This window comes from Fistularia commersonii, chromosome 3, assembly GCF_037954325.1.
Source record: "Fistularia commersonii isolate RoL2024-O1a breed Wild chromosome 3, RoL_Fcom_v1.0, whole genome shotgun sequence".
Taxonomy (NCBI): domain Eukaryota; kingdom Metazoa; phylum Chordata; class Actinopteri; order Syngnathiformes; family Fistulariidae; genus Fistularia; species Fistularia commersonii.
This window is the reverse complement of record NC_141286.1, coordinates 8,367,243-8,395,205: the sequence shown is the minus strand read 5'-3', so window position 1 is coordinate 8,395,205 and position 27,963 is coordinate 8,367,243. Positions and strand designations below refer to the sequence as shown.

General features: G+C 43.4%; 1 protein-coding gene across 1 annotated transcript in view; it reads left to right on the top strand.

Annotated features, from left to right (window-relative positions):
- igsf11 (immunoglobulin superfamily member 11) overlaps nucleotides 1-22,329 on the top strand; it is a 100,018-nt gene extending 77,689 nt beyond the window's left edge. Inside the window, exons 3-8 of the mRNA XM_086143488.1 lie at nucleotides 6,748-6,911; nucleotides 14,662-14,869; nucleotides 15,948-16,103; nucleotides 17,449-17,571; nucleotides 18,123-18,270; nucleotides 19,153-22,329. Of these exons, the coding sequence (XP_085999614.1) occupies nucleotides 6,748-6,911; nucleotides 14,662-14,869; nucleotides 15,948-16,103; nucleotides 17,449-17,571; nucleotides 18,123-18,270; nucleotides 19,153-19,711 (1,358 nt within the window). The 3' untranslated portion in view covers nucleotides 19,712-22,329. The remainder of the gene's footprint in view (nucleotides 1-6,747; nucleotides 6,912-14,661; nucleotides 14,870-15,947; nucleotides 16,104-17,448; nucleotides 17,572-18,122; nucleotides 18,271-19,152) is intronic.
- Nucleotides 22,330-27,963: the final 5,634 nt, after the last annotated feature.

The following is a 27,963-nucleotide window of genomic DNA, read 5'->3' as shown; positions in this document are numbered from 1 at the left end:
ATTGCAGGATATCTTGCAGAAATTCAATTGTACTTATCAGCAATTTTTTGCATTAGGAATCAGCTTCTGGCCCCTTCTTGTTTGCAGTGGTGATGGACACCATGAGGCACGATGGTTGCGGACGATCTCTAGTGAGAGTGGGGAACAGGTGACCCGATCCCAGTTGTCATTGGGTGAGAGGCGAGGTCACTCTGGACCGGTTGATCGCAGGACCACATATAGAGACGTACAACGATTTACTCTTATTCACACGTCTTGGCACTTTAGGGCCTCCTATGAACCTGTTTTCAGACTGTGGGAGGGAAACTGGAGGCCTTCCTGTTGGAAACCGATCGCGGATCTTCTTTAGGTGTAGCGGGAGCGTTAGTCGCTGCGGTGCCCAAGTCTAAAATGCGAAACAGAATTACATCTGAGCTGGCAAGAGGTCTTCCGGGCAGTGTGCCTCGGTCTTGGGGAGACCAAACAACCTCTGAAGGCCCAACGGACGGTCCAACACAGGACAGCCACCACTTCAGGACAGGACTCCGAGGTCCACAAACACCTGTGGACAGGGGCCATTTGTTTGAAGACAGCAGTGTCTGTATTCTGGCCAGAGAAGACTGATGGTTCGGGAGAGGAGTCAAAGACGCCATCTTTGTTGAAACAGAGAAAAAAATCTCTGAACAGAGGAGGGGGCCTCAGACACGCCCTTTCACAAATGTATAACGCCATACTGGGATCAATACCAAGACAGATTTGCACACCTGGACCAGACCCACCAGCACCCTCCACACAACCAGGAAAGATTTACCACCAGAATCAGCCTCCGGTAACGTCCACGTGAGCCTCGGTTCATGAGATCCTGCAGGTTTCACTCCCTTGTCTGGTCTGTGGAGGTTCTCAGTCATCAGGTTCATGGTGATGTCTCGTCGAAATCTTCTTATCGTGGCAACAGGACTTGAATTTCTTCACTTGAAGATGTTTCATCCCTCATCCGAGAGGCTTCTTCACTTCTAATGACCTGGGGGGAGTTTACGAATATAACTGCCAGGGTTTTGGGCAGGTCTCGGTTATTCCAATCACAATCCAATCCAGGTAATCCCCAAAATTTGCTCCCTTGTCCCAAACAAACGACACCCCCATTAGTATAACAACCCCCTTCCACCAGGCTTCTGTCGATCAACTCTTCTAACTCTTCTAACCTAAACCCGCCCAAAACCCTGGTAGTTGTATTCGGAAACTCCCCACAGGTCATTAGAAATTAAGAAGCCTCCTGTATGAGAGGTGAAACGTCATGAATGAAGAAATTCAAGTCCAGCTGCCACGACACAAGATTCTGACAAGAATTGAAACCAAATCCATACGGAAGCCGGGTTCATTCACGTCTCATGTTTATTCTTTTTTTTTTTTCCTCGCTTTTGGCGTGTTGCTCGCCGATGTGCCACCGAGCAGCCGGGTTTGTGGAGGACGTTTTGCTCGGCCGTCAGTTTTGTCGGCTCGCCTCAGAGGACACCGTGAAAACCTTGGGTTTTTGGGAGAAGAATGACGCGCTCTGGTCAAATCAATCCGTCGGTTCAATTTGATTCCGAGGTTTTTTTGTTTGCTTGCGTCACATTTTCCAGTTTAGAATAGGGGGTCAGGGTTCCAAAGCAATCCAGATTGATGTTTGAGTGAAAAAGAAAAAAAAAAAAAAATTCTGAAAAGGACGCAGATTAAACATGAAATGGGATCAGCACCGCCAACTGTCACGCCTCAAGCAGGATACATGATTTTATGCTCGATCTCTCATCACTCCCTCTCACCCCTTTTCCTTCTCACTTCTTAAGAGGTCTCACGCTCGGGGAATAGGCGGCTGCCGTGCAAGAAAACGGCCAACAAATAGGTTTTAAACTTCTGATTTGAAAAAAAAAAAAAAAAAAAGAATATTAACTTATACTGCTGGAGATAAAGGAAGTAATGAGGTTTTGGACAAGAACAGAGACAGGAGGGATATGAGTTTGCTGTTTTCTGCAAAGAGCAGCAACATGAATCTGTCAAAGGAGGAAGATATATTCCTATTTCTTATAAAGATTGTCGTCCGCTGTGTTGTGTTTCTCTAGTCAGGTCACAGCACCGCCATCAATCATCACACTTAAACAGATGACTATATGTCTTCTTTCAATGTGTGTGTGTGTGTGTGCGGCTGTAAGAGAGTGTGCGTGCCTGCATGTGTGCGTGCGTCTAAGTGTGTGTGTGTGTGTGTGTGTGTGTGTGTGTGTGTGTGCGCCTCCCAGCCCACCCAGTGAAGCTCTGCCAGAGGCTCATCACATCACAGCATCAGGGGCATCTGTTTGAAACTGAAATAAAAGTAAGGCCTATGAATAAAAGAGCTACATGAATAAAAACGCAGGATGCAAATGACTTGCCAGGCAGGGATTTCTGTGTGTGTGTGTGTGTGTGGGTGTGTTGTCTAAAATCCCGGGGTCCGCTATACTTGTGGGGTCTGTGAACTTTTGCGGGATAAATGCTGAACCAATTTAAAAGGCCCCTTCAGGGTGAAGCTACCGAGTGGCCTCAGGGTTGGGAAACCAGGGTTGAGTTTAGAGTGAGAACTTTGTAAACATATTATGTTTTTGGAAGGTAACATGAATATTGCAACCGTGTGTGTGTGTATGTGTGTGTGTGTGTGTGTGTGAGAGAGAGCGGGTGAGAGTGGAAGCACTGTATTCCGCCTGCATTTGTTCCGTCCCATCATGGTTGCACCTTAGCTTTGACGGAGTGAGTAAGCACACAAGCATGTGTAAAGTACGTGCACACACACACACACACACACACACATACACAGATATCCGTGTTCCCTGAGGTGTATGGTTTTCTCATACATTAATCAACAGCAGTTTTGACACTTGGCTCCACAATGAGGGAAAAAAAGAGGTATTTTAAGTAGACCGTCACTGCTGCACGACTGCCAGCAACGCCTGCAGGGACTCTATCAGTTCACCTTCTCTGGAAAATGTAGCTCTCCTCTCTGTTCCTTCCCATTTAATCATTTGTCCCTCCTTTGCAATTTTTAAAGTCTTGCATGCTCAATTTTTTTTTTTTTTTTTTTTTTGTGACAGACAGGCTCAGATAAACTTTTTATGCATCTATTTAAGTCATCTATCAATCCGCCAAACATATTTTCTAAAGTGTTGCTATTCATAAGAGGCTGGGGTACCTATGCAGACATGATGTCGCCGTGGAAACAATGTTAAGGTCGATCTGTTCTGCCTTTTACTTAAAACACAGAGTTTGCGGTTTGATTTTCAAGCTTTTTCTTGTACAGTTACGGTGTTGTTAAGCAAGACACTGAACCCGTAACCGTCCCCGGTGGCCACTCGGTGGCTGCCCATGTTGGGTAAGATGCAAAAATGAGTGTGAAATAAAGTATTAAAAATGAATTAAAAAAATAAATAAATACAGAATAGTTACTTCAAAATTGAGAAACTAAATAAGAAAACAATAGAACCAACGCCAGCAAATTTAATCTCCTCTGCCATCATCTCTTTGTTTTTCTCTTCTTTTTTTTTTTGTTTCCAAACTCAGGAAAAAAAAATGCCATGGGACATAGAACCATTTTGAAAACGTTTAATGGGAAGAGCAAGGAATACAAATGCAGCACTGAGGGCGGTCGTGAGGTCATTTGAAGGAATACCAGCGCGGACTGTTCTTTCAGTCAGACAGCGGGGTCTGGGTCCGGCTGATGGATTGCACCCCTCGGGGGCGGTTGGGATTAAAAGATGAGAGCGGGAGAAGACAAAAAAAAAAAAAAAAAAATGTGGAAGCATAAAAAAAGTCTGAATCCAGGAGATGGGTCGGCCATCTAGTACAGCCTCTCGCCCACTCGTCATGAACGCTTGAGGATGACCTTTGAACTTCTTGCCAAACAGACTGTGGCAAAGACAACCGGCAAGGAAAGTCTTAAAAGCACAAATAACGTTGGTTTGTTATCTATACTGATGATCCTACAGTCTGGGGACCCCAGAGACGCTGCACAGAAAGGCCCCATTGTCATCATCCAATCAGGGACCCTCTTGCTGTGAGGTGAAAACACTAACCCAGTGCAAATAAGAAACAGCAAATAATGGCCTCAAATGGGTCTTAAGCTTATAGATGTGACAAAGACACAAAGAGGCCGAACATAATTCTCACTTCAATCCTAAAATATCCAAATTGGGCTTTTGGGATTTTTGTTCACGCTGTATTTCTTTTTTTTTTTTTTCAATGATATATCGGGAAATCCGGGCTCGTTTGTCTTTTGGCCTTTTCTGTTTAAGATGGAAAAAATCTGCAACAATATTGACACTGTTAAATATAGACTGTAAATGAGCAAATTGCTGCCTATGATTATTTTAATTATCATAATTTTCATAATGATGATGAGTTTTTTAATATAATTTTTCAATCATATTAGATTTCTGAAAGTCATACCCGGTCTATAATTGATCCGGGCACGGATTACAATTCATCATCTCTTACTGGTTGGCCAGAAAATATATATATGTTTTATTTCCTCCCTGAGAAACCATTAATGATCTCCTTCCAGCGGCAACTAATATACCGCAGGTGTGTCGCCCCACCCCGCTGTGGGGATCTCTGGGTGGCTGTTCATTAGCCAGCCCTCCCTCATGTGGAACGCTTCACTCTTGGAGGCCGGTTATGTGCCGGATGCCCCAAGAGTCAAACCGAAGAGCTGGCGTGGAGCTTTGGCAGGAGAGCCTGCAATCATGAGGCAATGCCAAGCAACGGTCGGTGCGCCGTCATCTGCCTCTCAGATGTGTCCCTAAAGGGCGATCAGTCATGTCACGGATGATATACATCGCAATGAGAATATGTGTTTTCATGATAGCGGGTTGGGTGTGTTCGACCCTCATGTGTGCAATATATGTGCCTATGTTGTATTTGAATTCACTTTTGTGTGCTGTTTATTATGTGTGTGTTCAGGCATATGCATGCGTGTTCTTTGGCTGTGGGAGCTTACAGCCTCTGTGCACAGAGGTTTCCTAATCCAGTGTTTTGAAATGAGCCCTCCAGCTGTTGTGGGCTTGAGAGGCTGCTGCCTTGGAGGAGGTTTAGAGATAAGATGCTCCTCCCAGCTTCTCTTGTCTTGGACGGCTTGTTTTATTTGTTTGTTTGTTTTTTTTTTCCTCCTCCCTTTCCCGAGAACAAAAAACTGATCTCATTTGCGATCGCACGTTCTCCGAAGTGCGTAACCTTTGGCATCAGCGCCCCACCCTTTGCCGTTGTCTCGACTAATAAGAGCAGGTGATTGTACTTTTGCAGAGAAAAGAAGGTCGGATTGGAAATTTGACCTGCGAGAGAGTTATTTATTTTATTTGTTATGAGAATGAGAGAGAATGAGAATGAGAACAGCTTTATTTATCCCGAAGGAAATTGTTGTGCCAGAGTTTCAAGCAAAAACGTAACAGTAATAGATAATAGTAGGAAGGAGGAAGAATAAGAAATACAATGAAATATAAATATATTATGACGGGCTGGGGATGTCATGAGGGTTAATGGTTGCTCATTAGCTTTCTCTCAAACCGTCTGATGTCAGAAGTGTAATTATTTTAGCAATTTAGCGAGCGAGCCATAAAATTGAAATTCTGGTGGAATATGATGCTTTAATGCGAAATGGCTCGTACACATCTCCCATAAATCAAACTGTGCGAAGTAGCGTTAGCGCTGTCTATCACGAGTCCGCACAACCTCCGCCGTCCGCCCTCGGAGGGAAAGCGTGAGAAGTCCGGCCGGTTGCCGACTGACAGGGAACGATGACGGGCAATCTGTCAGCTGAAATATCACAATGATATCTAAACCCAAATTTTGGCGGGAATTTCCAATCGAGCATGTGGGGGAAAATCGCATTTAATGTGACTTAATAACGCATGCACTCGTCATTCAGTCTGATCCGTACTTCCTGATTTGTAGAAATGGCAAGATCATCATCTTACGTTATCACTAACAAAGACCATTCAGAGGGACATGATCAATTACCTGTAATCGCATCACCGCCATCATCCACCCCACAGTGTGGAGATGAGACGACCTTCTGTTGGGGTCTTTGGACATGGATGCATGCTTTGCGGGGAGATCTAATCTAATTTCGGACGTAATGTCTTTAGCTTGTCTCGAAATAGGTTTCTGCACGCTTGCATTTATCTCCGTGAGTTTGCGATAGCTGACAGCTGAGTCCAGATGAGGGAAGTGGCTTCGCAGTCCGAGGTTGTAAACATAAGCCGAACAGCGAGCTATCGTGTTTTTATAGCGCGCCACATACGCAGAAAGACCAGCAAATAACATCCGAAATACCCATTACCATCCCCACTTGTCATGTTCATTTAGTATGTATTGATATAGAGTGCGCTCCCATGAAAGCTGCAAGGAGCAAAATGTTTTTTTGGGGGCGGGTTGGATAACTCAAGAGACGGGCCTATCGTGTTCGTTCACTTATCTGCTCCATATTTCATGCCATCCCTCACAGCGGGGGTCTCGACGTTTCAGCTTCTCAGAGCTTTTTAAGTAGAGCGCCAGACAAAATCATGTTTGTCCCCCCGCATACTGTGACTATACATGACTTTGCGAAATATCGCAAGTTTACGGAGTTTGCTGCCGGAATTGCTTCTCCCTACATGATGTACCTATTAGGGACTGGTAAACTATTCCCTTTCCTGTCTTTCTCTTTGGATTTTAAACCGTTCATCCGGATTGGCTTGCAAACACTCATGGACATTGTCCTTCCTCCTGCAGTGTCGGTACGGGCGTTGGACGTGATGGTGTCCCAGAGCAGCATCCAGGTGGCCCGCGGCCAAGCAGCCGTCCTGCCTTGCTCTTTCACCACCAGTGCTGCTCTCAACAACCTCAACATCATCTGGATGGTGATCCCGCTGTCCAACGCCAACCAGCCGGAACAGGTACAGTAGCCTCCGCTTGTGCCTGAGCGCTCGGGGCGACGGAGCCGGTAAATACATGTGGAGATCAGCGCATTTTTGAAATGAATCTAACTTAATTTTTAATTGTATGCGCATCACGTGGATGGCTGCGCCGCCGCCATCTTTACAGTCGAAACAGGTACAAAGGACTTTTATATCGATCCGCAGTAAGGTGTGCTCAGATACAGCGTAAAGAGAAGCTCAGAGGACACACACGCACCACGACAGAGCGATATTCAGCAAAGCGGCTTGAATTTAAACGATGAGCCGAAGGTGAAATTGACCAATCAACTTAAGGCGTCCAGTTTGTGTCCTCTTTCAGATTGTTTTTGATGACCATTATAAAAGTTGGTGATCACGTGATGTATTTCGCCATGGCAACAGATTTATGTCATACCCTGCCACCGTGATAAAAAGTGTTTCGTGGGCAAAATTTCACGCGGATTTTGACAACCGCCGATGGATCGCCAGCCGGCGCACAGAAATTCAACAAACAAAAAGCACCGCTGCACCGATGCTAATGAGACACCGCGCACACAGCTAACTCACCTTTCGGGATTTATTTCTAGCAGTCAACAGTTTAAGAGCAGACGGAGGGAGGCACAGGCTCACCTCTGATTGGTCGCCTGCGGTGCAATCAGATGCACATTTCTCTCCGCGTCGCATTTATTACAGGAAGCCTTCTCCTCTTCACCCATCCACCACATGCATCTACAACTGAGATCTAATTGGCTTCATTCAAATAATGTGTGCGTTCATAAATGACATAAATCTGTTGCAACTTTTACGTGACTCATGCAGAATGTGTTTAACTAACGGCAAATTTTAGCAGACAACTCTATTTTCTCTTTCCGGTGCATCTGAACGCACCTCTTGGGATATTAGTTACACCCGAGCTTTAGGTGCTAGAGATATATAGGTGTAGAGGTTGCTGGAATGTCCATTCTCATCTCATTTCCGTCGCTGTCCGGTTTATAACCTGTTACGGGGGGGGTAGGGGTTCTGAAGGACTTTTCTTTATGTCCAAAAATGACTCGTGACTCAGTGTTTAGTTTTTCAACGTGAGCGTTAGTTCCATCTCCTTTGCTTCTCACCGTTTCTCCTTCCCGGCTCGCTGCTCTTAATTTCTTTGTGTGTTTTTTCTCACCTTCACTTTATCTTACCCCCCCCCCCCCCCCCACACCTCCCCTCTTGTGGGACTTGTGCAATTCCATTTGAGTTGTTTAACATGCAGCTGCAGGCTGTACAAGCTCACCTGCCTCCCTTCACTTTGAACCCCAGCGCTGGTCGGCCGTCCAAATAATACAATCATCTTCTGCACTAATTACCTCACGCCCACGACAGGCTGTATATCGCAGCTGTTCTCACCGTGCACGCACACACACACACACACACACACTCACACCGGTGCACAAACAAACGACCGTCTGACTGACTGCTGGTTCAAACACACCACAGATCCGCATGCTTGATATACATCTTCTGTGTTTATGGATGCATGCATACATACATACATACATACATACACGCATGCAAGCAGAGCCCGTGATAATAGCGTAAAATCACCCATTTATCCACAAATGCATACAACACACATCGACACACCTGTGGAAAAAGGTTTCTGGGACACCAAAAACCGCAAGACCATAATACGTAGAGAAACTTATAGGAAAAATGCTTTTGACAGCTAAGCAATGATGGGGGTGGCGATGATCCGACACCGACGGCTGACCCGTGATGCTACATGCTTACATTATGTTGCATCACGACGGAAATGGAGTTAAGTGCATGCGTACCTGGGAACGAGTGCACCGATGCACGTACGTTTTTAAGTGTGCATTGCCACAAATAGTTTATCATAGATATACAAGCATGTGCAATGACGCTGATGATTTGTACACAAAGATAAAACAAAGGCTGTACAAACTCGGGTTCTGCTACAGGACACGAGTATGGATTTGTCGGAGCTGTCGGATGAAAAAAAAAACGAGCGTCGGTAAAAAGCGTGGAGAAGAGGGATGGCGGCGGGACGGCGTGGAGGGGGCAGTACAAGCACAAGGTCATTTTAGAGGAAGAGAATGTCATAAATGATTACAGTTGACGCTAAAAGCCATTAAGAATTACTGAAGAGAACTCTGTACACTTGCACACCCTCGCAGGCTGTGTTAGCACTTTACAAAGCGCTCGCGGATCACTCAGCGCTCTTTCGCTCTGCTCGAATTTGAATAACGTGTTCAGATAAAAATGCCACACGTGAAACACGATTGCACGGTATCCGTCAGATTCTTCGACTTTTACAAACATTACTTTTTGGCGGGCGATTGGGTCATGTGTGCTCTTCGCTTCGCATTCCTGCCTTGTTTTCCAAGAAGTAGCGGCGTGTTTTATATCCCCTGAGCTCACATGGCTGAGTCCACATTATAGGGCCATATAATTTAATGAGCTGGGAGCTTCATATATTTTGTTTATGAATGGAGGAAGAGCAGCGCTGAAACCGTTAAAGCAAGGGAGTAAATAAAGTCAATTACAGGTTTTCATAAGAATGGATGAGAGAAACAAATCATTCCATTGAGTCTCACATTTATGCTGTCAGCAGTGTTTTCATTTTGCAAAGGATAAATTGGCCTTGTGATTTAAATCGATCCCCCAGACCGATCGTTCTTCTCCCCTCAATGCCGATATCTGACGTCTCTGACTGTACACTTCGATCGACTTAAACTGTGAGGTTGAGTGTTTTTTTTTTTATCTTTGTTCATAATTCATCAAGTTAACGTCACGTGATCGGTGTCATCGAAAAAGTACTCATCTCAAATACAGAGAAAGGAATTAAAAAACACTTTTTATCCTGTGAAATTAATGGAATTTTTATGGGAGAAGAATTACACTTGTAGCATTTCAATGATCTTAATTGGATAACGATCTGTTTTTTTAATCAAATAATTTGATCTTCCTGCACAATTAATGATTTTCTGCAGTGTTTTATTTGTTACTTACCTGTGGAACCCTCTGATGTCTACAAACAATTCATGTAAACATGACTGGCAACAGCACCTGGTGAACAACTTGGAGGGTTCGACAGCAAAAGGGACAAAATAACCTCAATTTCAAGGTTTGGGAACGAGAGAAGATTTGGAATTGAGTATCCCGAAATCTTGAGTTGGAAGGATGGGAAGATAGATAGATAGATAGATAGATAGATAGATAGATAGATAGATAGATAGATAGATAGATTGTTACAGTAAGGTGGATATAGCATCAGTATCAAAATGGGAATTTTAAATATACAGTACATACTTTATTTGCATGCATGTGATATGTATATATATATATATATACACATATATATACACACACACTTACAGGACTGTTTCAAAAAATTAGAATATTGTGATAAAGTTCTTTATCTTCTGTAATGCAATTACAAAAACAAAAATTACTTTTTCATGATATTCTTATATTTTGAGATAGGATTTTTGAGTTTTCCTAAGATGTAACCCATAATCAGCAATATTAAAATAATAAAAGGCTTGGAATATTTCAGTTGATTTGTAATGAATCCAGGATGTATGACATTTTTGTTTTTGTTATTGCATTACAGAAGATAAAGAACTTTATCAGAATATTCTGATTTCTGAGGCAGTCCTGTACATAAATATATACGGCAGATTTGACCAGGGTTGATGAGCTGTACAGTCAACTGTGGCAGGAGAAGTATTTTTTATATCGTTCCCTCAGACATTTTTTTTTTTTCAAGTTTTATGAATCTGTTGCTGAAGCTGCTCTTGAAGTTGTCAAGAGCAACACACTTCAAAACACACTCAAAATGAAAAATGCTGCAATCACATATTTGCATTCAACGCAAGGACAAACAGCTCTTTCATCCCACCTCGTACCAAACTTTGAATTGTGTGATGTATTTAAGTCAACAGTAGTGTATTTTAGTAATCAATAATAATAATGATGATTTGTTCCTGTTTGCTTTTATCTAGCTGTGTTTTTGGGGAGATAAGCTTGTAGCAGAATCGTTTGGATGCTGAAATTAAAAAAAGCTTTTATTTTGAGCTTTAATTTAACCTGAAGTGAAAATATTCAACAGCAGCGGTATCCGGTCACTAGAAGTCAACGTTCATTGCTCGGAAAGCCGGTTCCAAATTTCAATTTCCGATAAAATGCACCTACTTTCGGTCTGAGCTGTATGAGATTAAAATGAAACGCACTTAGTCGCGTTCTGAGAAGTAACGATAACGCCGCGCTACAAATCTGCGGCTCAGTAAACTTCCCGGGTTGTCGGCCCGTTTGATCACTCTGATTACATGACTTGAGCTCCAGATTACAGGGTGTCGGCGTGCGGCTCGCTGAGGTGTGCGATTGTTCATATGTCGCTGTCTGTGTGTTTAATCTGACCACCATGCTGTTGTTCAAATATCCCCACTCCGGCCTGCGGGGTGCAAGGTAATCCCGCTAAACACACGCACACACACACACACACACACACATTACTAACATGCACACACATACAAACACTCAGACAGACGATACATACACCTTGATAGTGTTGTTTACTGTTATTCATCCACTCTGGACTTGTTGTTTAACCTGGTGCGATTTATTTTCTCCTCTTAAATCTCTTTCTGGAATATTTATCACAAATAATGAAAGTAGCTGAGAAGTTTAACAAAGCACTATAGTCAATATATGACACCTGTCAATTCACGGTTTCTGTCAAGTGTCGATGATGGTGGAATTCTGCAGCACCGAGCGAAACGATGCTGTGACAATATCGAGGTCGAAAAAGAATCTGCGGTGCAGAAATTATGTTAATCTGTAATTGAGAACATCTGTCATAGTATTTTAGATCATCAGTTTGTGATCCTGCCCTGAACCCCAACAGAGAATGTTTACAAAGACGCATACACACACACACACACACACACACACACACACACATGCATTCTGCCTTCTGCCCAAGCGATAGATGAAGTTTATTAAGAAACCCACTCCCGACATCGTATTTACATAATCATCAGTGTCACCAAGCCTCGCCTTTCTGGAAACCAAATGTACACTAAGCATAAAGGGAAATTGATGAGACTGGTAACAGAAGTCGGCCACGCGTTGGAAAAAGCATTTTTCTATGATTGAAAATAATGTCTGGGAAGATAATATTCATCTAGAACAAAGTTACTGGTGGATTTTTATCTTATACGGTTTATCCAAGGCTGTCAGTCCTCACAGCGTAGCGTGCCATTCTTGTGTGAACCTTTCGTAGCCCTCATTTTGCACCACGGGATAAGAAAAATGAAAATAAGTAACAGTAATAAACTGGAACTAGGTGACAAGATGGTGAGTCCCTTGTTTGATTCAGGCAATTCAGGCTGTGTGAATTTTGCATGTCCTCCCCTGTGTCTGCGTGGGGTTCCTCCAGGTTCTCCGGTTTCCTCCCGCAGTCTAAAAGCATGCAGGGGGTTCACTGGAGACCAGGAACTGCCCGGATGTGTAAATGAGAGTAAATGGAAAAAAAAAAAAAAAAAAAAAAAGGAAATATTGATGCACGACTGGCAAATGCCAAAAAAAAAAAAAAAAATCCTAAGCGTACCAAAAAGGGGGGAAAAAAAATAGTTGGCAGCAGACTAAAACACATGCCGTGTGCGCTTCATGGACTAAATCATGAAAAAAAAACAGCAGTTTAAAGTGAGTAAGATGGGTATGGGCCCATATTGTTCAGAACATGTCTCAGGGGATAGAAAGAGATAACACTGGCGGCTTACAGACAGTAAATTGAAGGGAGGCTGTGCGGGTTTTAGAGGTTTATTCGGGCTTTATTTAGGCGATGGCTGTATTTCTTGTGCCCGTGGCCAACAGATCCTTACATTTTGGTCAGATAGAGGGGTTATGGGGGGCGGGGTTCAATAGTTTAGTGAATCCAGGATGGAGTGTATAGCAGAGGATTTTTTTTCCCGGTACGATGGGGTGTTGCAGAGGTTTTAGCGCCAGGCCAATGGCGGAGCATCCAGAGTCAGGCCAGCGGAGATCTTAGGGGCCGTCAGCCATCTGACTGCCGGCCATGACCCCTTTTCTCGCCGCGTACAGCGACAAAGCCAAGCGGGTCACGCGAGAGGATGAGTTGATTTATACGCGCATAGATTTAGAACCGACACAGTTTAGCGAATCGACTGTGCCGAGTTGAATTTCAGCGTAGTAAACACGTCATGGCGTGATTGGCCTCGTCCGCTGTCCATCGGCAGACTCTTGAAATAAAAGAAAAGCGAGTGCAAGAGCGCCGACGGGCGTAAGCGAGAGGAGGTCAAGTCGGGAACCTTTTTAATCCCCCGGTCGTTCGCGGCCACGCAAACAGACCCGGGTATGTGATGCAAATTGATTGGATCATTTTCACCGCGCACACAGATTACACTGTTAGGTCATCAGGAGTGTAGAGTAGGGTCATCCAGGTGCCAGTCGCAGATCAGCAGCGACAGTGAAGTCCGAAGGCAGATAATGCACAGGTATTAGCGTCCTGTGGGGAGGCGGGGGGGGGGGGGGGGGGGGGGGGGATGGACAAGGCGCCATTGCAGGGTAATCACACACACACTTGTAACTGGCGACTGATACACTTCCCACAAGTAAATGAATCCGCGCTGACACGCGCTCGAGATGCAGTCGCAGCCTCTCATCACAGCTGAGGAGCTGCCTATTCATCTGCACATAAGAGGACAAAGCGAGCGCGCTGCACTCAGGAAATTGCAGCCGTGCAATTTACAAACGCTAAGCAGCGGCGGAGGACAAAATCACAAAATCACACGTGCACACACACACACACGGGCCCAACACTGGTTCCCTAGTTGGGCCTTTGCAGAGATAAATGAGGGCTCTTTTCACCAATGTGAATAGCCTCTCTGCCTCCCCACCCCACCCCTCCCAGGCCGTGCTTTGGGTTTATGTGCCTGTGCACGCCACCGGGTGTTTTTTTTTTTTTTTTTTTTTTTTTTTTGCGCCTCCTCTTCATCTTTTGTGCTGGCCCAGCTGAGGGGCCTGTTTTGTTTTCTTTTTTTTTTTTTTTTTATTATTTTTTTGCATGTGGCCCAAGCTTGAAGCTTGGGAGTCACTTTTTAGACAACCCGTCCTTGAAAAAGTGCAAATAAAAACGCGAGGGCTCCCTCAGCGGTTACTCGTCACAATAAAAGGCCACCCGTTCTTTTTTTTTTTTTTTTCTGGTCACAATCGCTCTTCGATTTCGTGCTTCGATTCAACAGATTGCCGTTTCTGCGCTTTGAAATCAAACGTTTTCAATTATGCATACCATTTAGTGCATGCTTTTATCGGAAGAGCCGTGCAGAAAGCCCCCTTTCACTATGTTCTCCACTCACTGAACTGGAAAGGGACGCAAATAAAATGTGTTTTTTTTTTGCAACATTCCTCCGTTTGTTAAGTTGTGTTTACTCCCTTCCCTCCTCTTCCCTCCAGTGGTCCCCAAACTTTACAGTAGAACTTGGCCTCCCTCTAGTGAGATTTTTCTTTACTAGACTGCAAAATATTCAACGTCCACAATGATCCTTTTGTCTAGTCCTCGACCTTCTTTTAGATGAATATCTTATCTCTATGATGAGCTCTCTCGAAAACGCTTATTTCCTCATTTAACTATCTACCGTAACTTGTCACCTCTGCTTTCCCCCCTACCTTTTCTACGCTCCCCTCCCATTCCCTCCCCTTCCCTCTCTGATTGTTTCCGATCCAGGTGATCATTTACCAGGGCGGCCAGGTGTTCAGCCTCGCCAACCACCTCAACGGCCGTGTGGGCTTCGTGGCCACCATGCCAAGCACAAGTGCCTCCATCTTCATCAACAACACCCAGCTGTCCGACACGGGGACGTACCAATGCCTGGTCAACAACCTCCCTGACAGAGGGGGGCGCAATATTGGCGTCATCGGCCTCACTGTGCTGGGTAACTAGAGCCCTACATATGTTTACACATGATTCTCACACCAACTTTAACCACAGATAATCTGCAAATAATGGCGACCCTAGGAAGGATTCATGTCAAGAGGCACAATATTACATCTAATTTTATGTAAACGGCTGCAAATCTCATCGCAGTTGTCTGGTGACACTTTCCGTGTAGATCAGGACTGGACCAGGCTTTTTTGAAATTATTTCCAGAAACCTAACATTCCCCCCCACGAGCGAGCACCTTGGCAGCGGTGAGGAAACACTACCTTCAATGCAGGCAGCCGTCCGCCTCGACCAATTACGGTAGAAAGAGAGATCAGGAGGGACTTGCACAAATGTTCTCATGCTAATAACAACGGTAGCACTAGCAGTTACATGGTAATAACTGACATGATAATATAATAGCTTAATATTAACAATGGTGGGTGCCTGGCGAGATGCTGTGGAAGATCAAGCCGCGCCCCCCCGGGAACTTGTGAAATGTGAGAGCAAGGGGACACGGGTGAAGACGTGCGGTTACTATTATGCATCGATGAAGGCGTATGAGTGCAGATAGAATGGGAAGAGTGGGAGGAAGAGAGGGAGGGACCCATCGTGGGACAACCCTTTGCAGAGTATAGTAAGCCTATGGCAACATAGCTTAGCTCCTAACTATTTGCTTTCTCAAAGAGAAAGTTTTTTATCCTATTCTAAAACAAAGTGAGGGTGTGTCCCCAGTGCTACTTTGCACTGTCACAAAGAAAAACATCATGCTGTTATTGCACCACATACCATTATGGTACTACTTACGGACCTTTGCACTAAACTGTAAAAACAAAACAAAACAAAACAAAAAACTCTCAAACAAACAAATAGCAGTTTGTATCTGCGCACACTTTCTACTTCATACCTCATAGTTTGTTGACTTTTTAATGTGACAGTGCACTTTATTGTTAATATGCACTCTGACTTTGACTTTGAATGAAGATGGCTCCACAGAAAAGGGCACATAATACAAATAGATTTTCCTAATTCCGCATTTGATATAGTTTTAAGTGGCTAACATGACATCACTTACTCTCTCCATCTGTCAGTGCCTCCCTCTGTGCCAGCATGTCGAATCCAGGGTACCCTCGATGTGGGAAGTGACATAATGCTGATCTGCAGCTCTGATGAAGGAATTCCCACCCCGTCCTACTCCTGGGAGAAGTTGGACGCGCTGCCCAAGCTCCCGCACAACGCCATGCAAGGTATTAGACACAAGCTGGCCATCGGAGTTCCTTTTTGCCCCACCTTTGCTGGTAAATCTCACACACATAGAGCAGCTGTGACACTGCACTCCCACCATCATCGCCACCCGTCATATGTCAAGGCTTCAACCGACGCCCCCCTTCCTGTGATCCTTCTAAGGGGTGATAATGGATGTTGCGAATGAAAATTTGTGGATGAGAGTGTGTGGGTGTGTCAAAAATGAGTAAGCCACTAACGTGATCATGCTTTTTTTTTTTTTTTTTTTTTTTTTGGTGTGATTAAATTTTTTTTCTTTTCCTTCCTTTCTCATGCTGAACACCCATGTTTACCTTCCCAGTCCATTCACTTGGATTTTTATTCTTTTTGCAATTGGACAAAACGAGTAAAGCGGTGACTTTTCACCCTCTAAAAAAAAAAAAAAAAAAAAAAGGCCCCGCTGCAAACCAGCATGGTAGAAGGTTTTCAGCATCTGAGAGCTTTACTGTGGTGGACTCTCCTTTTCTCTTCCTGCTGTGCCCGTCGCACAATAACTAATCTTCATCATCAAATACTTGTGTTGTGTGTACGCCGTGATTAATTAGAGGCCGATAGTAATTAAATCAGATGTCAGATCATGACAAATTTGAAGGCTTTGTTATGTCACGCGGCTTTTGAAACCGGAAACTGAATCAAAATTGCAAATTAGACCTCTAAGGTGGTTCATGTGATGTTTAATACATGCGTTCGGCGTCGTGCTCATTTGACATGCATTCAAATGAGCTGCTAATTGGTCAGTCACGTGCGCTGGCTATTTGTTCCACTAACATTTTACTGAACCCTATAGAGGCACAACACTTGTCCCGTCATAAATGCAGTCGCAATATTCATATCTCTTAATGAACGTAAAAGTAACAATTAATGAGGATTTCTTTTGTTATATATCTGCAAGTTGACTGAACCCACACTTCTGATTGGTCATCATGCTATAACCCCAAAAGATTTCAATCCAAAAATCACAGTTTGCATTAATGCAAATGATAACTGTATCCTAAATACCTGAGATTTTGGTCTCATCTCTCCGAAGTTAGCGTGGGTACCCGCCTTATGTCACCTATGTCATGCAGTTTTGGTGTGAACGTGTTAAACTCATTGATGTCAGTGGTAGAAAGAGAGGAGCCAGAAGCTGCGCCTCATGTTAGGTTTTAAAAATAAATGGTTTACAGTACCATCTAGTGGTACATGTTGGGTACCGCTCTGTTGACAATACCCATGACATCGGATTGGTGTGCTTGAGGAATCATCTTTTCTGTGCGTCTGCACTTGTTAGACCTTTAATAACTATCCTGGCTCCTGTTTGTCCTCCAGACCAGATGCAGGGCACTGTGACGCTGAGAAACATCAGCACCAGCACATCAGGACTCTACCAGTGTACCTCCAGCAACGCTATTGGCAAGAGCACCTGTCTGCTCAACCTTCAGGTCGTGGCGCGTAAGTTTCCCTCCGACGCGCGCCGCTCCCACTCTGCTGTATGCATGAATAATTCACCGCTGTCATACAGACGGGTGTGCATTAGGAGATGGAAGGACTGCTTTCCTTTCTCAAGGTTGGACTGACAGACGTAAATGGAGTCAGAGGTCTCGTCCCGGAAAGACGCTTGTCAGATGGATGTATAAATAGAAGGAGGGGGGAAAAAAAAGCAAACGCAACCCTACAAGGCTAAGAGGGAAAGATCCTGCAGACGGCAGAACATTCTGACACCGAGCAGACGAGAGGAGGAGAAGAGTTGGTCTGGGTCACGCGGGGTCAGACAGTTTTGATAGTTTGACAGAGAGAAAGGCAGACTTTTTTAAAGAAAAGAAAATCAACAGCGAGCGGAGTGTCGTTTTTTTTTTTTTTTTAGCGTCAGAGGGTGTAAGAAGGTTGAGCCGATTCCGTCTCTGACTTATTTTTTTTTAAACATGCAGGCGACCTCTGCGCCTGAAGGTCATCTGAAGTTTGTACATCATTTTTAAATGTGTTTCCTTTACTCCATCCTGTAGCCCAGCCTCAGAGCGTGGGTCTGATCGCAGGGACGATTGCCACCGGAGTCCTGGCTGTCATCATATGCTCCCTCCTTGTGCTGGTCACACTCTACTACTGGAAAAATAAGAACAAATACGACGAGGAGGAGATCCCTAATGAGATCAGGTCAGCGTTCGCTGTCCGTCGTGTCCAGAGCTGGTAGTTTCTAGTGTATGGACAACAAATAGTGGCTAAATCCTAAATATCACATTATCCATCCATCAATCCATCCATCCATCCATCCATCCATCCATCCATCCATCCATCCATCCATCCATCCATCCATCCATCCATCCATCCATCTATGTGTTTGTTTATTTATGTAAATAAATCAAATTCATTGTCATTTAACATTTAAAAAATAAGATCAAATATACAAGATAATTTTGAATTTGTCCAAGACTCAATGTCGGTAATCTGAAGTTTTGTAAAAATTAACTTAACATATTAAAAGGTTTTTTTTTTAATTTTATTGATTCAAATTATTTTCTTCTATTTTTTTATTTTTTTATTTTTTTTATTTTGTTCTATTTTATTTTATTCATGCCATTGTTAATTTATTTATAATTATTATCATAATTCCTTTATTTTATTGCTAATAATGAGTCGATTTACCTTTTCTTTCAGGGAAAATTTATCCCCCTATTTGGGACCTTTCTTGCTAATTTCTCTCTCGCTTTTACCAAACTGTCTAAACAAATGGGTAAAACTCAGAGAGAGTGACGACTCGGTAACAATGGCATCAATAACAATAATAACGATAATAACATAAGTTCACATAAAATGAAATGAACCCAGATCTCCTGATCAGAGACAATGTTAGTAGAATTTCAAAATGACAACGAACACAAAAAAACACAAAGTGTTCAAGGTACAAATTCGTTGATCATCACAGAGTTATTCGTTTTCCCCTTAGCAGCATTTGAAATGAGTCCTTGAAGGAAAGTGGCTGTTGAAACAGCCGAGGCTTGTGAATATTGGTTTTATATTCAAACGTCTCCTCAACAGAGAAGATGACCTTCCTCCGAAGAGGTCGTCGTCCGTGAAGGCTTTCCACGCCGATGCCTCGTCCTCGGAGAACGACACCTTGACATCGACTAACACCTACAACAGCCGCTACTGGCACAACCCCAAACCCAACTATGACACCAACTCATACACGCGCTACAACGGAGACACCCGGCAGACCTTCTCCACCGCCGCCCACGGCGGCCACGGACACGGGCAGTCCCAGAATCCAGGTCACGGCCACAGCTCGGCGGCGCCGGTGGCGCCAGGTTCGGTCCAACTGTCCCGCCACGCGCAGCCGACGGCCACGACGACGGCGTCATTCGCCAACGGCAGCCACACCCTCCCGCCACCCAAGACTCTGGTGGTCACCACGAACTCGGCCCCGTCTCCTCCCACCATGGTGCGCAGCAACGGCTCTGTGAGCCTAAAGCCGGTGGTGACGTCCGCGCACGGCCAGCACACGCACTCCTACGCCGTCAGCCAGGCCACGCTGGAGCGGATGGGGGCAGTGCCCGTCATGGTGCCCGCCCAGAGCAGAGCGGGCTCGCTGGTTTAGAGTCTGATTTCATGGGTGGGAGAGGGGGGACGGGTGTCCATCAAGTGACTTTTCTTCTTTGGTCGTGTTGTTTTGAAAACCCAGTGAGGACGTAAGACCGGAGTCTGGGCTGAAGCAGCCCGCTGCCCTTTATAAACGTGTCTTTCTACATGTCACGAGGTTTTTATCGTAAAACGAGTTGGGAGTTCGTTCAAATGCCAATTCCTCGACGGGGGAAGGGACCCTTTGTTTTGTAGGTGAGGACTTTGTGAAAAACACCACGCTTGGATTTTCTTCACGGGTGCGGCGGTGGGACTATTTTTCCAAGATTTCAAGATAGAGCGACACGCCATGAGTTCTTTTCCTTTTTTTTTTTTAAACAAACAAAAAAAAAAATGGAAATGGCTCAAGGCATTTTCACCCCTGGACTGAAGCGAGCTCTCTGGTTCTCCTTGCAACTGCATGTGTCTCCCTATTTAAGGATCAACAAATTAAGTCCATCTTGTTCCTTTCCCTTCTTTTTTCTTTTCTTCAGATTGATCCTAATAGCAGCGACGATAATTATGCATTGATTTAAAAAAAAAAAAAAAAGATAAAGTGAATGTTTAAGTGTTTATGGGGATCAACTTGAGATGAACGTACATAGACTTTTATGATATTGGTTGACATGGCCTTAGAAGCGCAGAGAGTAGGGGGGCTTTATTGGGTGCAATACGTTACACTATATACTATACGTCACTGAATGCAAACATTTTGATTGAGTTTTTGCACTTTTCAGAGGAATTTTATACAGAAACTACCGTCTAGTAGAGAGGAAACACTTTACCCCCCCTCGCCATTCAGAACCGCACACTGAGAGAGGGGATGAGGCTGCGGTCGACGGCTTTGCTGACCCCCCCCCCCCTTCCTATCTGGCTCAAGTCAAATCGATGCTGCTTTGAGGTGAAGTGGATGTGAGAGGATGTCTTATTTCATAAAATTAAATGCTTTATAAAGGAAACAAATATATATATTTAAAGGTGATTTTTTTTTTTTTTTTTTTTGGGTTCCCCCTTGACAAAGGCAAGCACCTGTTGTTTTCTACTGTATATACTTGTACTTACAACAGTAGGCTAGATTGTGACTCATCAACAAAAAGACATGACTGACCGATACACATTTCACAACTTACGTGTCTTAACTTTTGTTACATTAGCCAGCGTATTGGGTTTTCGATATACAGTATTATTGATTTCAATGAAGGGATTTTTTTGGGGGGGTGGGTTGTTTAATGCGTTCATTTTGTCATGGGTATTGCCATTTTAAGACAACATCCAAGGTAGATACATTTCTTTTAACACTGCCGGCCACACGGTTCACACCTCTGCTGTATTTGGTGGAAAGTCACTGTGTTTTATTTTTATTATTATTATTGTTGTTATTCTTTTTTTAACCTGCTATATTAATATTTTAACCAAATTTATGGGGTGGATGAACAGTTGGAACTTTTGCGGGGTTCAAAAACGTCTTACTGTGCATTAACTCAACGCGCCACACAGATAGTTGCTCAGTATCATGCAATACTTGATATAGCAAATATTTGAGTTTAAAACGCAGTATATATATATTTTTTTTCTTTTCTTTGTTTTCACTATCATATTAAAAATCCACAGCTTTTATTGAAATGTACTATTTTGCCATTTTTTAGAACTGGGACAAATGAATCAATTTATTTTTATGTTTTTTTTTTAGTATTACATGTCTGTTTCTCACACCGTGTCCGGCAGTTAATCATTATTGCAATTTATAAAGAGACGGATGTTGATCAAAAAACACCAGATGTGTTACATGAGAGAGGTACAGAGCCAAATAAACTCTACTTTTTTTTAAACCCAGAAAATGAGCAATAAATACAAGCCAAGGTATAATTTAAAAAGATGTCATTGTTTCAGTTTAAAGCATGGACGTTGAAAAGAAAGATTGATAAATATATTCCAAGTGTGTTATTGATAATCTAGACCTGGATCAATTCTTTATCCTGAGAGGTTTTCTTTATTTATTTTTGATCAAATTCCCTTCTGAGTTCATTTTTGTGTTTTTTTTTTTTTTTTTTTTTCCTGATCAGTCCCTGCAACCAGGTATCGGTTTAGATCAGTCAGGAAGATCTGGATGTACCGCTGCTGAAAATCAGGAATCAAAAAAAATCTGAGATGTTCCACAATTCTGGTTGCGTCTTCCTTCCCCAACCCATCCGTCTGTCTGGTGTTTCCAAATGATGTCCGACCGGTCAGGTAACCCCCCCTCCCCCCCTTTGGAGAAGATTTCCTCCGAGACCCTGGGTTTTTGTTCTTTGCCGAGAGAACAGTGATGCAGGGAGCGTGACGTGACTCTCTGCCCTCCGTTTTAAGGAGCAAAAACCAAACAAGCCAATATTCAGTGTTAAATCCAGATCAATGGAGAAGAAGAAAGCGGCGTCTCTTAAGTTGACACACTGGTGCATGAGGTGGTTCATGGACTGTGTATAAAGATGGATATTGACCAAACCCTGGTGTAAATATGTAAAGAAATACATCTTGTTCTTACTGTTGGTTTGAAATGAAGTAGGACAAACAAAATAACACTGGAACATGTAGTGAATAAATATTGTTAATACATTGTAATCAGCGTCTCATCTCATTTCTGTGAATGTGTGGGAAGATTTTGTACAAACAGTATTGATGTCTATAAATCTAAATGGTGCTAAAGAGGGCATAGTGAGTACACCTTTATGCTGAAATGTTAATTATTATTTAGCTTTAAAGATTTCAACTGTGTATGTGTGTATATTTATGTGTATGTCCATTTATATACATACATACACACATATATGTACTGAATATATAAATACATATTTTAAAATCATATATAGTATTTTCATTCATATATGTATATGAAAGTACTTTATACAAAAACACTACATATGAGTTTATCATCGGTTTTCAGCACGCCTCGGGGGTGATGTTTTTAACGCTTTGGCCTCACAGCAAGTAGGTCCCCGATTGGTTCCCGACAAGGGGCCTTCCTGCGTGGAGTCTCCATGTTCCTCATGTTTCCTACAGGTTCTCCAGTTTCCACCCAAAGCCTGAAACATCCAGTGGAGTCACCAGAGACCTGAAGTTGCCCAGACAGTGAATGGTTGTTATTGACCGGTCCCGGATCAATAACGGGATAGGCGGTATAGATAATGCAAGATGTATGAATGAAGTAATGAGTAAATCATTTGATTGGTGAAAAAAGTTGAGATTTTTAATATGCAAAGCATATTGGTTTCTCAAATTTGTTTTATGCTATACCCAAACACATTAAATATATTTATTTACTACAAACACACTTCTATGTAATGATACAGACACTGAGTTGTCTGCTCCAAGGAACCACTGGGTGGCATTGTTTACATGTTCCTGCACCTCCCAGCTGAAACAATCCTCCCCTCCTGAAGTGAAGACTGCTAAGAAATTCAGGCTCACATCCCATCATAAGTGCTCAAATCAGTGACTGCTGAACCATTTATTACAACACAAAGGTGGTAATGGACTTATTTAAATTCAGCTGAATAGAGAAGCAATATCTGGCAGCTAACAAAACACTTGTCTTAATTCAATCTTAATCAGTGCATTTTAATTGTGTCTGTCTTCTTGGCTCCGGTTCCAATCTCAGCCCCCCATCTGCACTCACTTATTCTCCCTCAACCTCGCAGCTGCTGCAGGGATCAACAGGAGTGACCTTTGGAAGTGAAAAGGCAGAAAGTGCAATGGTCCTTCGGCTGCGGCTCATTATTTCACACGAGACCCCAACCTTGGTGTGTGCATGTGTGTGTGTGTGTGTGTGTGTTGGTGAGCAAAGCTACTCGGAGCGTACAGGTTAATATTCTCCCTCTGCAGCTCAGGAGTCATTTCTCTGCTTTCCATCGGAGCTGCTGCCTATTTTTCTTCCAAACACCACAGTTATGTGTCACTGTGAATTCAATAATTCAGTTTCCCCGCCACGCGGCTGTAATTTTTAATACATAAATAGGATTATACTTTTCAGCCGTCGATTTCTGGGCAGACAAACATCTTCAAACTGACATCCGGTGTAATTCGGTGTTGCAAGAACTGAAATCTTCCTGAGCAGGGAGTCTTTTCTGATTTCGAAGTGGTGTCCGAGCTGACTGTCAGTGCATGAGAATTTTATTTATTTTTTATTTTTTTGATTTAAGTCCCAAATCTTTAAAGTACCACTAATTTATTGTAATGAATAGCACTTTTGGATGATGCGTCTGTATCAGAATTCAAATAAAAAAACTAGCATAGCCTGCAATCACAAAACCGCATTGTGTGTTTTGTGAACGCCTTCCTCTCTTACCGAAAGCACACCTGTGCAGGGCTTGCTCACGCCCACACCGAATCAGCCAATCACAAGGCAGTAACTCAGTAGGTCGGGCCAGGTAGACGTGAGCAAGACCACCTGTGGGATTTCAAAATGGAGTATCAGAAGAAGGGAAGAAAAGAGCTTTGAGAGACTTTAAGATTTTAACAGACAGCCATTTTTAGAGTTTACAGAGTGGCCAGGAGAGAGAGGGGTGATATCTGGTGAGCAGCAGCTAAAGCGCTCCACAACCAGAGTTCTCAACAACTTGAGACGATAAAAAGGCAACTGTAACTCGGAAAAGGTGCTCGCTTCTACCAAAGTTTGCAGAACTTTAGCTGATAGCACGTGGAACCCAGCAGAGACGGGCAGGTGGACCGCACCGGGTGCCGCTCCTGTCAGCTGTAACAAACGAGGTTTGCAAGGCTGTACAAGGGCACAACAGAAGGTTTGAGAGAGAAACGTCCCCCGGACAGTCTGGACTGTCTGCAACGTTTAAGGGGAATAATGCAGTGCCTCCAGCAGGATCACGCGCCATGCCAAAAAACTCAGACTGAGATCTTGAATTCGACAATATGATCGCAGTCATCCCTGTAGAGCGCCCTCGGGATGTGGTAGAACAGGAGGGATTTTATGACGGACAAGCCGGCCTCACGGACCCATCTTCACAAATCCATACCCGGACAGATTAAAGTGGTCGAGCATCGGGGAGCTGGGTCCAATCCACGACCCCAGCAATTGACCTGTGAGTGTATTTTTCTTCAATACCAATGGCTACTGTTTTGCATGATCTGCTTAGCCGTGACTTCCTCACAGAAACTTTCCAATGCTTGAAAAGTTAACAATGTAACACCCCGATCCTAAGAGACAGAGGTCAGAAAGCTTGCCTTTTTTTTTTTCCTGTTTTTTTTTTTTTTTTTCCCTCCAGGGACAGGCCCCACAGGAATGCACAATTCCAAGCCTGATGGGTATAATTGATTTAAAATCTAATAATCTTTATGGGAAATGTTAAGACTGTTCTCTGAATAGATGAGAATTTAAAAATGAAAAATCACCTTTTAAGATTTAATCGCATGTAAAACAACTCATTTGTGTTGAATGCACTGGGAGCGTGGAGCAGACGGCTGGCAGGTTTGGTAGCCAGACTGTGATGACCCTCCAGCGTTTTTGCCGAGGGTCACCTTCAGGGGCAGATGAGCTCCGGAGTTGATCTTTATCTTTACGACCATCTCCTCCCGCGGGTTAACTCGTGCTTCTAGCATTGAAATTTGCGAGGCGTTCTCACTCATATTGAGTAACGGCGCCCCCGGCTTTCTTAAATCCACCCTTTTTTTTCCCACACCGTGCTTTATACTGGGCCAATGTCTCATGAATTCGAGCTAAAACCACATGGGCAAGCAGTGCAGTTCCATCGGGGGTGGTAAGGGAGTCAGGAAACGGGATGACAAATCTTGCAAATAGGGCTCCCATCTTCTCCGAGTCAGTCTGTGCAACGTTAGTTTTAAAATCTACCGGGCCACCGTGCACGGCCTAGTGTGAATATATCGTTGCCCTTTCCCTTGGTCTTATTATTTTTTTTTTTTTCCAACCCCGCGGCTTGGCGATGTCAGCTCGGGTTTAATTAAAGAGGACTAAAAGCACATGTTTAAAGGGACAAATTACAATCATGATGAGTGACTGAGCAAAAGAACTTGCTGATTTGGGATTTGGGTTTTTCCACAGAATCACAGGATTGTCTAGACGTATGAGGGGAAAAAAGGGATCTGGCAAAGAATGGATAAAAAATGTTTTGCTTGACTGATGGCACCGTACCTTCTGAATGTGGAGTGCGCTTCCAGTGATAATTAAAGTGAATAATCAACGACCTTGTGAGAGCTCAGGTTGAATTACGGGGGTTGCCTCAGGGTTTATATTTAATTTTTCAAGCTGATGGGAAAACAAATCTTCGTTTTTGTTTTGTTTTTTTTCATAACATTTATTCTGTGATTAATAGATAAACACTGATTTGTTGAGTTTCAGGTTGCAAGGTTTCAAACTACTTGTTTGAAGTTTGTTTTTTTGAACTACAAGAATGGCCACTCACAATCATCACATTCATTTTCTTTTGTTCCCAAAAGGAAAAGTCTACCCCACAGAGTTCCTGAATTTATTTTTTGTACAGGTAGCAAAGTATTGTTTCTCGTGACATTTCTAGTAGCCTTAGGGGCCTCATTTTTCTCTCTAAATGACCTGTGTTATGTAGTGAGGATTCTGAACTACCTTCCGCTGTGCTGAAGTGAACATACTGAGCAATGAAGTGGGGAAAGAAATGAAAGAGGGAGAGGAGGAAAAAAAAAAAATTGCAGAAAACCCATTTCCCGGCAGGGGCAGGCGCGTGGAGCTGAACATGGCCAATCAAGCCTAGGTTTTCCAGGGTTGAAGGAGCAAGGCTGTTTCTCAGCGATCTCTACCCACATCCATGTTTTCATGGGCTGTCTTCCTCCGGTAACACAGACTCCTTCTGTCTTTATGTCGCTGACTGACAGACGTTCTTAATTTCGCACAAACTCACCTCGTGGTTTAAAGAAACGGCATTTTTACCTGATTTTTTTTTCCAGAGTCGATGGATCACGTGAAAAGTCAGGAGTTTGAAAGCAAACTGCACAAAGTCGTATCTGATTGCAATTCCTTCAGCTTTTCTGGCAGCACCGGGCGGGCCAAATAAATAAATAAAATCCCGGTCTTTCATCTCAAGATGGCTGAGATGGGGAAGGGAGACGGAAAGGTCAACCTGTAGGTCATGAGCCCTTTTCGCTGGAGACGCTGAATGTCAGTAATTCCATTATGCAAACTTTATGAATGTCATTTTGATCAGTATGCATGTAAATATTTGTTACATCCCTGTCACATCTATTATAAGTCATAGTCCAGTGAGAGGGCAAAGTAAGTAAATGGGCAGATTAATTGGAAACCTCCACCTCTTGCGGTCTGCTCGGCTTCCCGTTGCTCTCACCATTGGAAGGAGCTGGAGGATCCGTTTCCATCGCAGTTCCACAATCATAAATTTTAACATGAACCTGGCAGATGACTGAGGTTCATTTTATATTTTTTTGACTCCTCCTGTATGTCCTTGAGATGAGGCTTTTTTTCAATTTTTTTATGAAGTTTCCATAGAAAAATAAATACGTGTGTTTTTTTTTGGCTAACATGACTCTTACCAAGAAATGGAGAAACAGGATTTTCAAGAATATTTATGGACTTTTGTGCATGTTTAGACTGATGTGTGCAAACAGTTTGTAATGGGAAAGTGAAAAGTGTCAGCTGTGATGTGCAATAAGAGTGATAAGGTGTGCAAGATGGTGATGAGACCAGCCGTGTAGTCTGGTTTAGAAACAGTGGCATTGAGGAGAATGGAAAGGGTCAGGAATGGATCCATCAGTGGGACAGCACATGTTTGATGTTCTGGAGATAAAGTTTGACTGAGATGGTTTTGACCTCTAAAGGGGAGAGACTGTTTTGATTTCAACCGAGGGAATAAGATGCAGTAGTTGGAAGTGCAGGGCAGGAGGACCAGAGAGGAGATGAAGTCAGTTGGTCTGAGTGAAGAGGAGCAGGTTAGATGGAGGCAGATGAAGAAAAAGAACATCTTTAGACAGTAAGTGAAAGGGCAAATGAAAAAAAAGATAATTAATCAGTTGTGTTTTTTTTACTTTTCAGTACTTTACATTACTTACATTAATCAAAAAGAGTACTGGGTGTTTGTCTCATACCTACACTTGTTTATTAAATTCATAAAATGAACCCGCGACAAAGAAATAGACTTTCTTTTTGAGCGACGGTTGCCAGTGACCTCGACAGAGACCCCGAGGAGTGAGGACTCAAAGAAAGTGAAGGTTAAAAAAAGACAGCGGTATGTTTCGTGGCGGTGT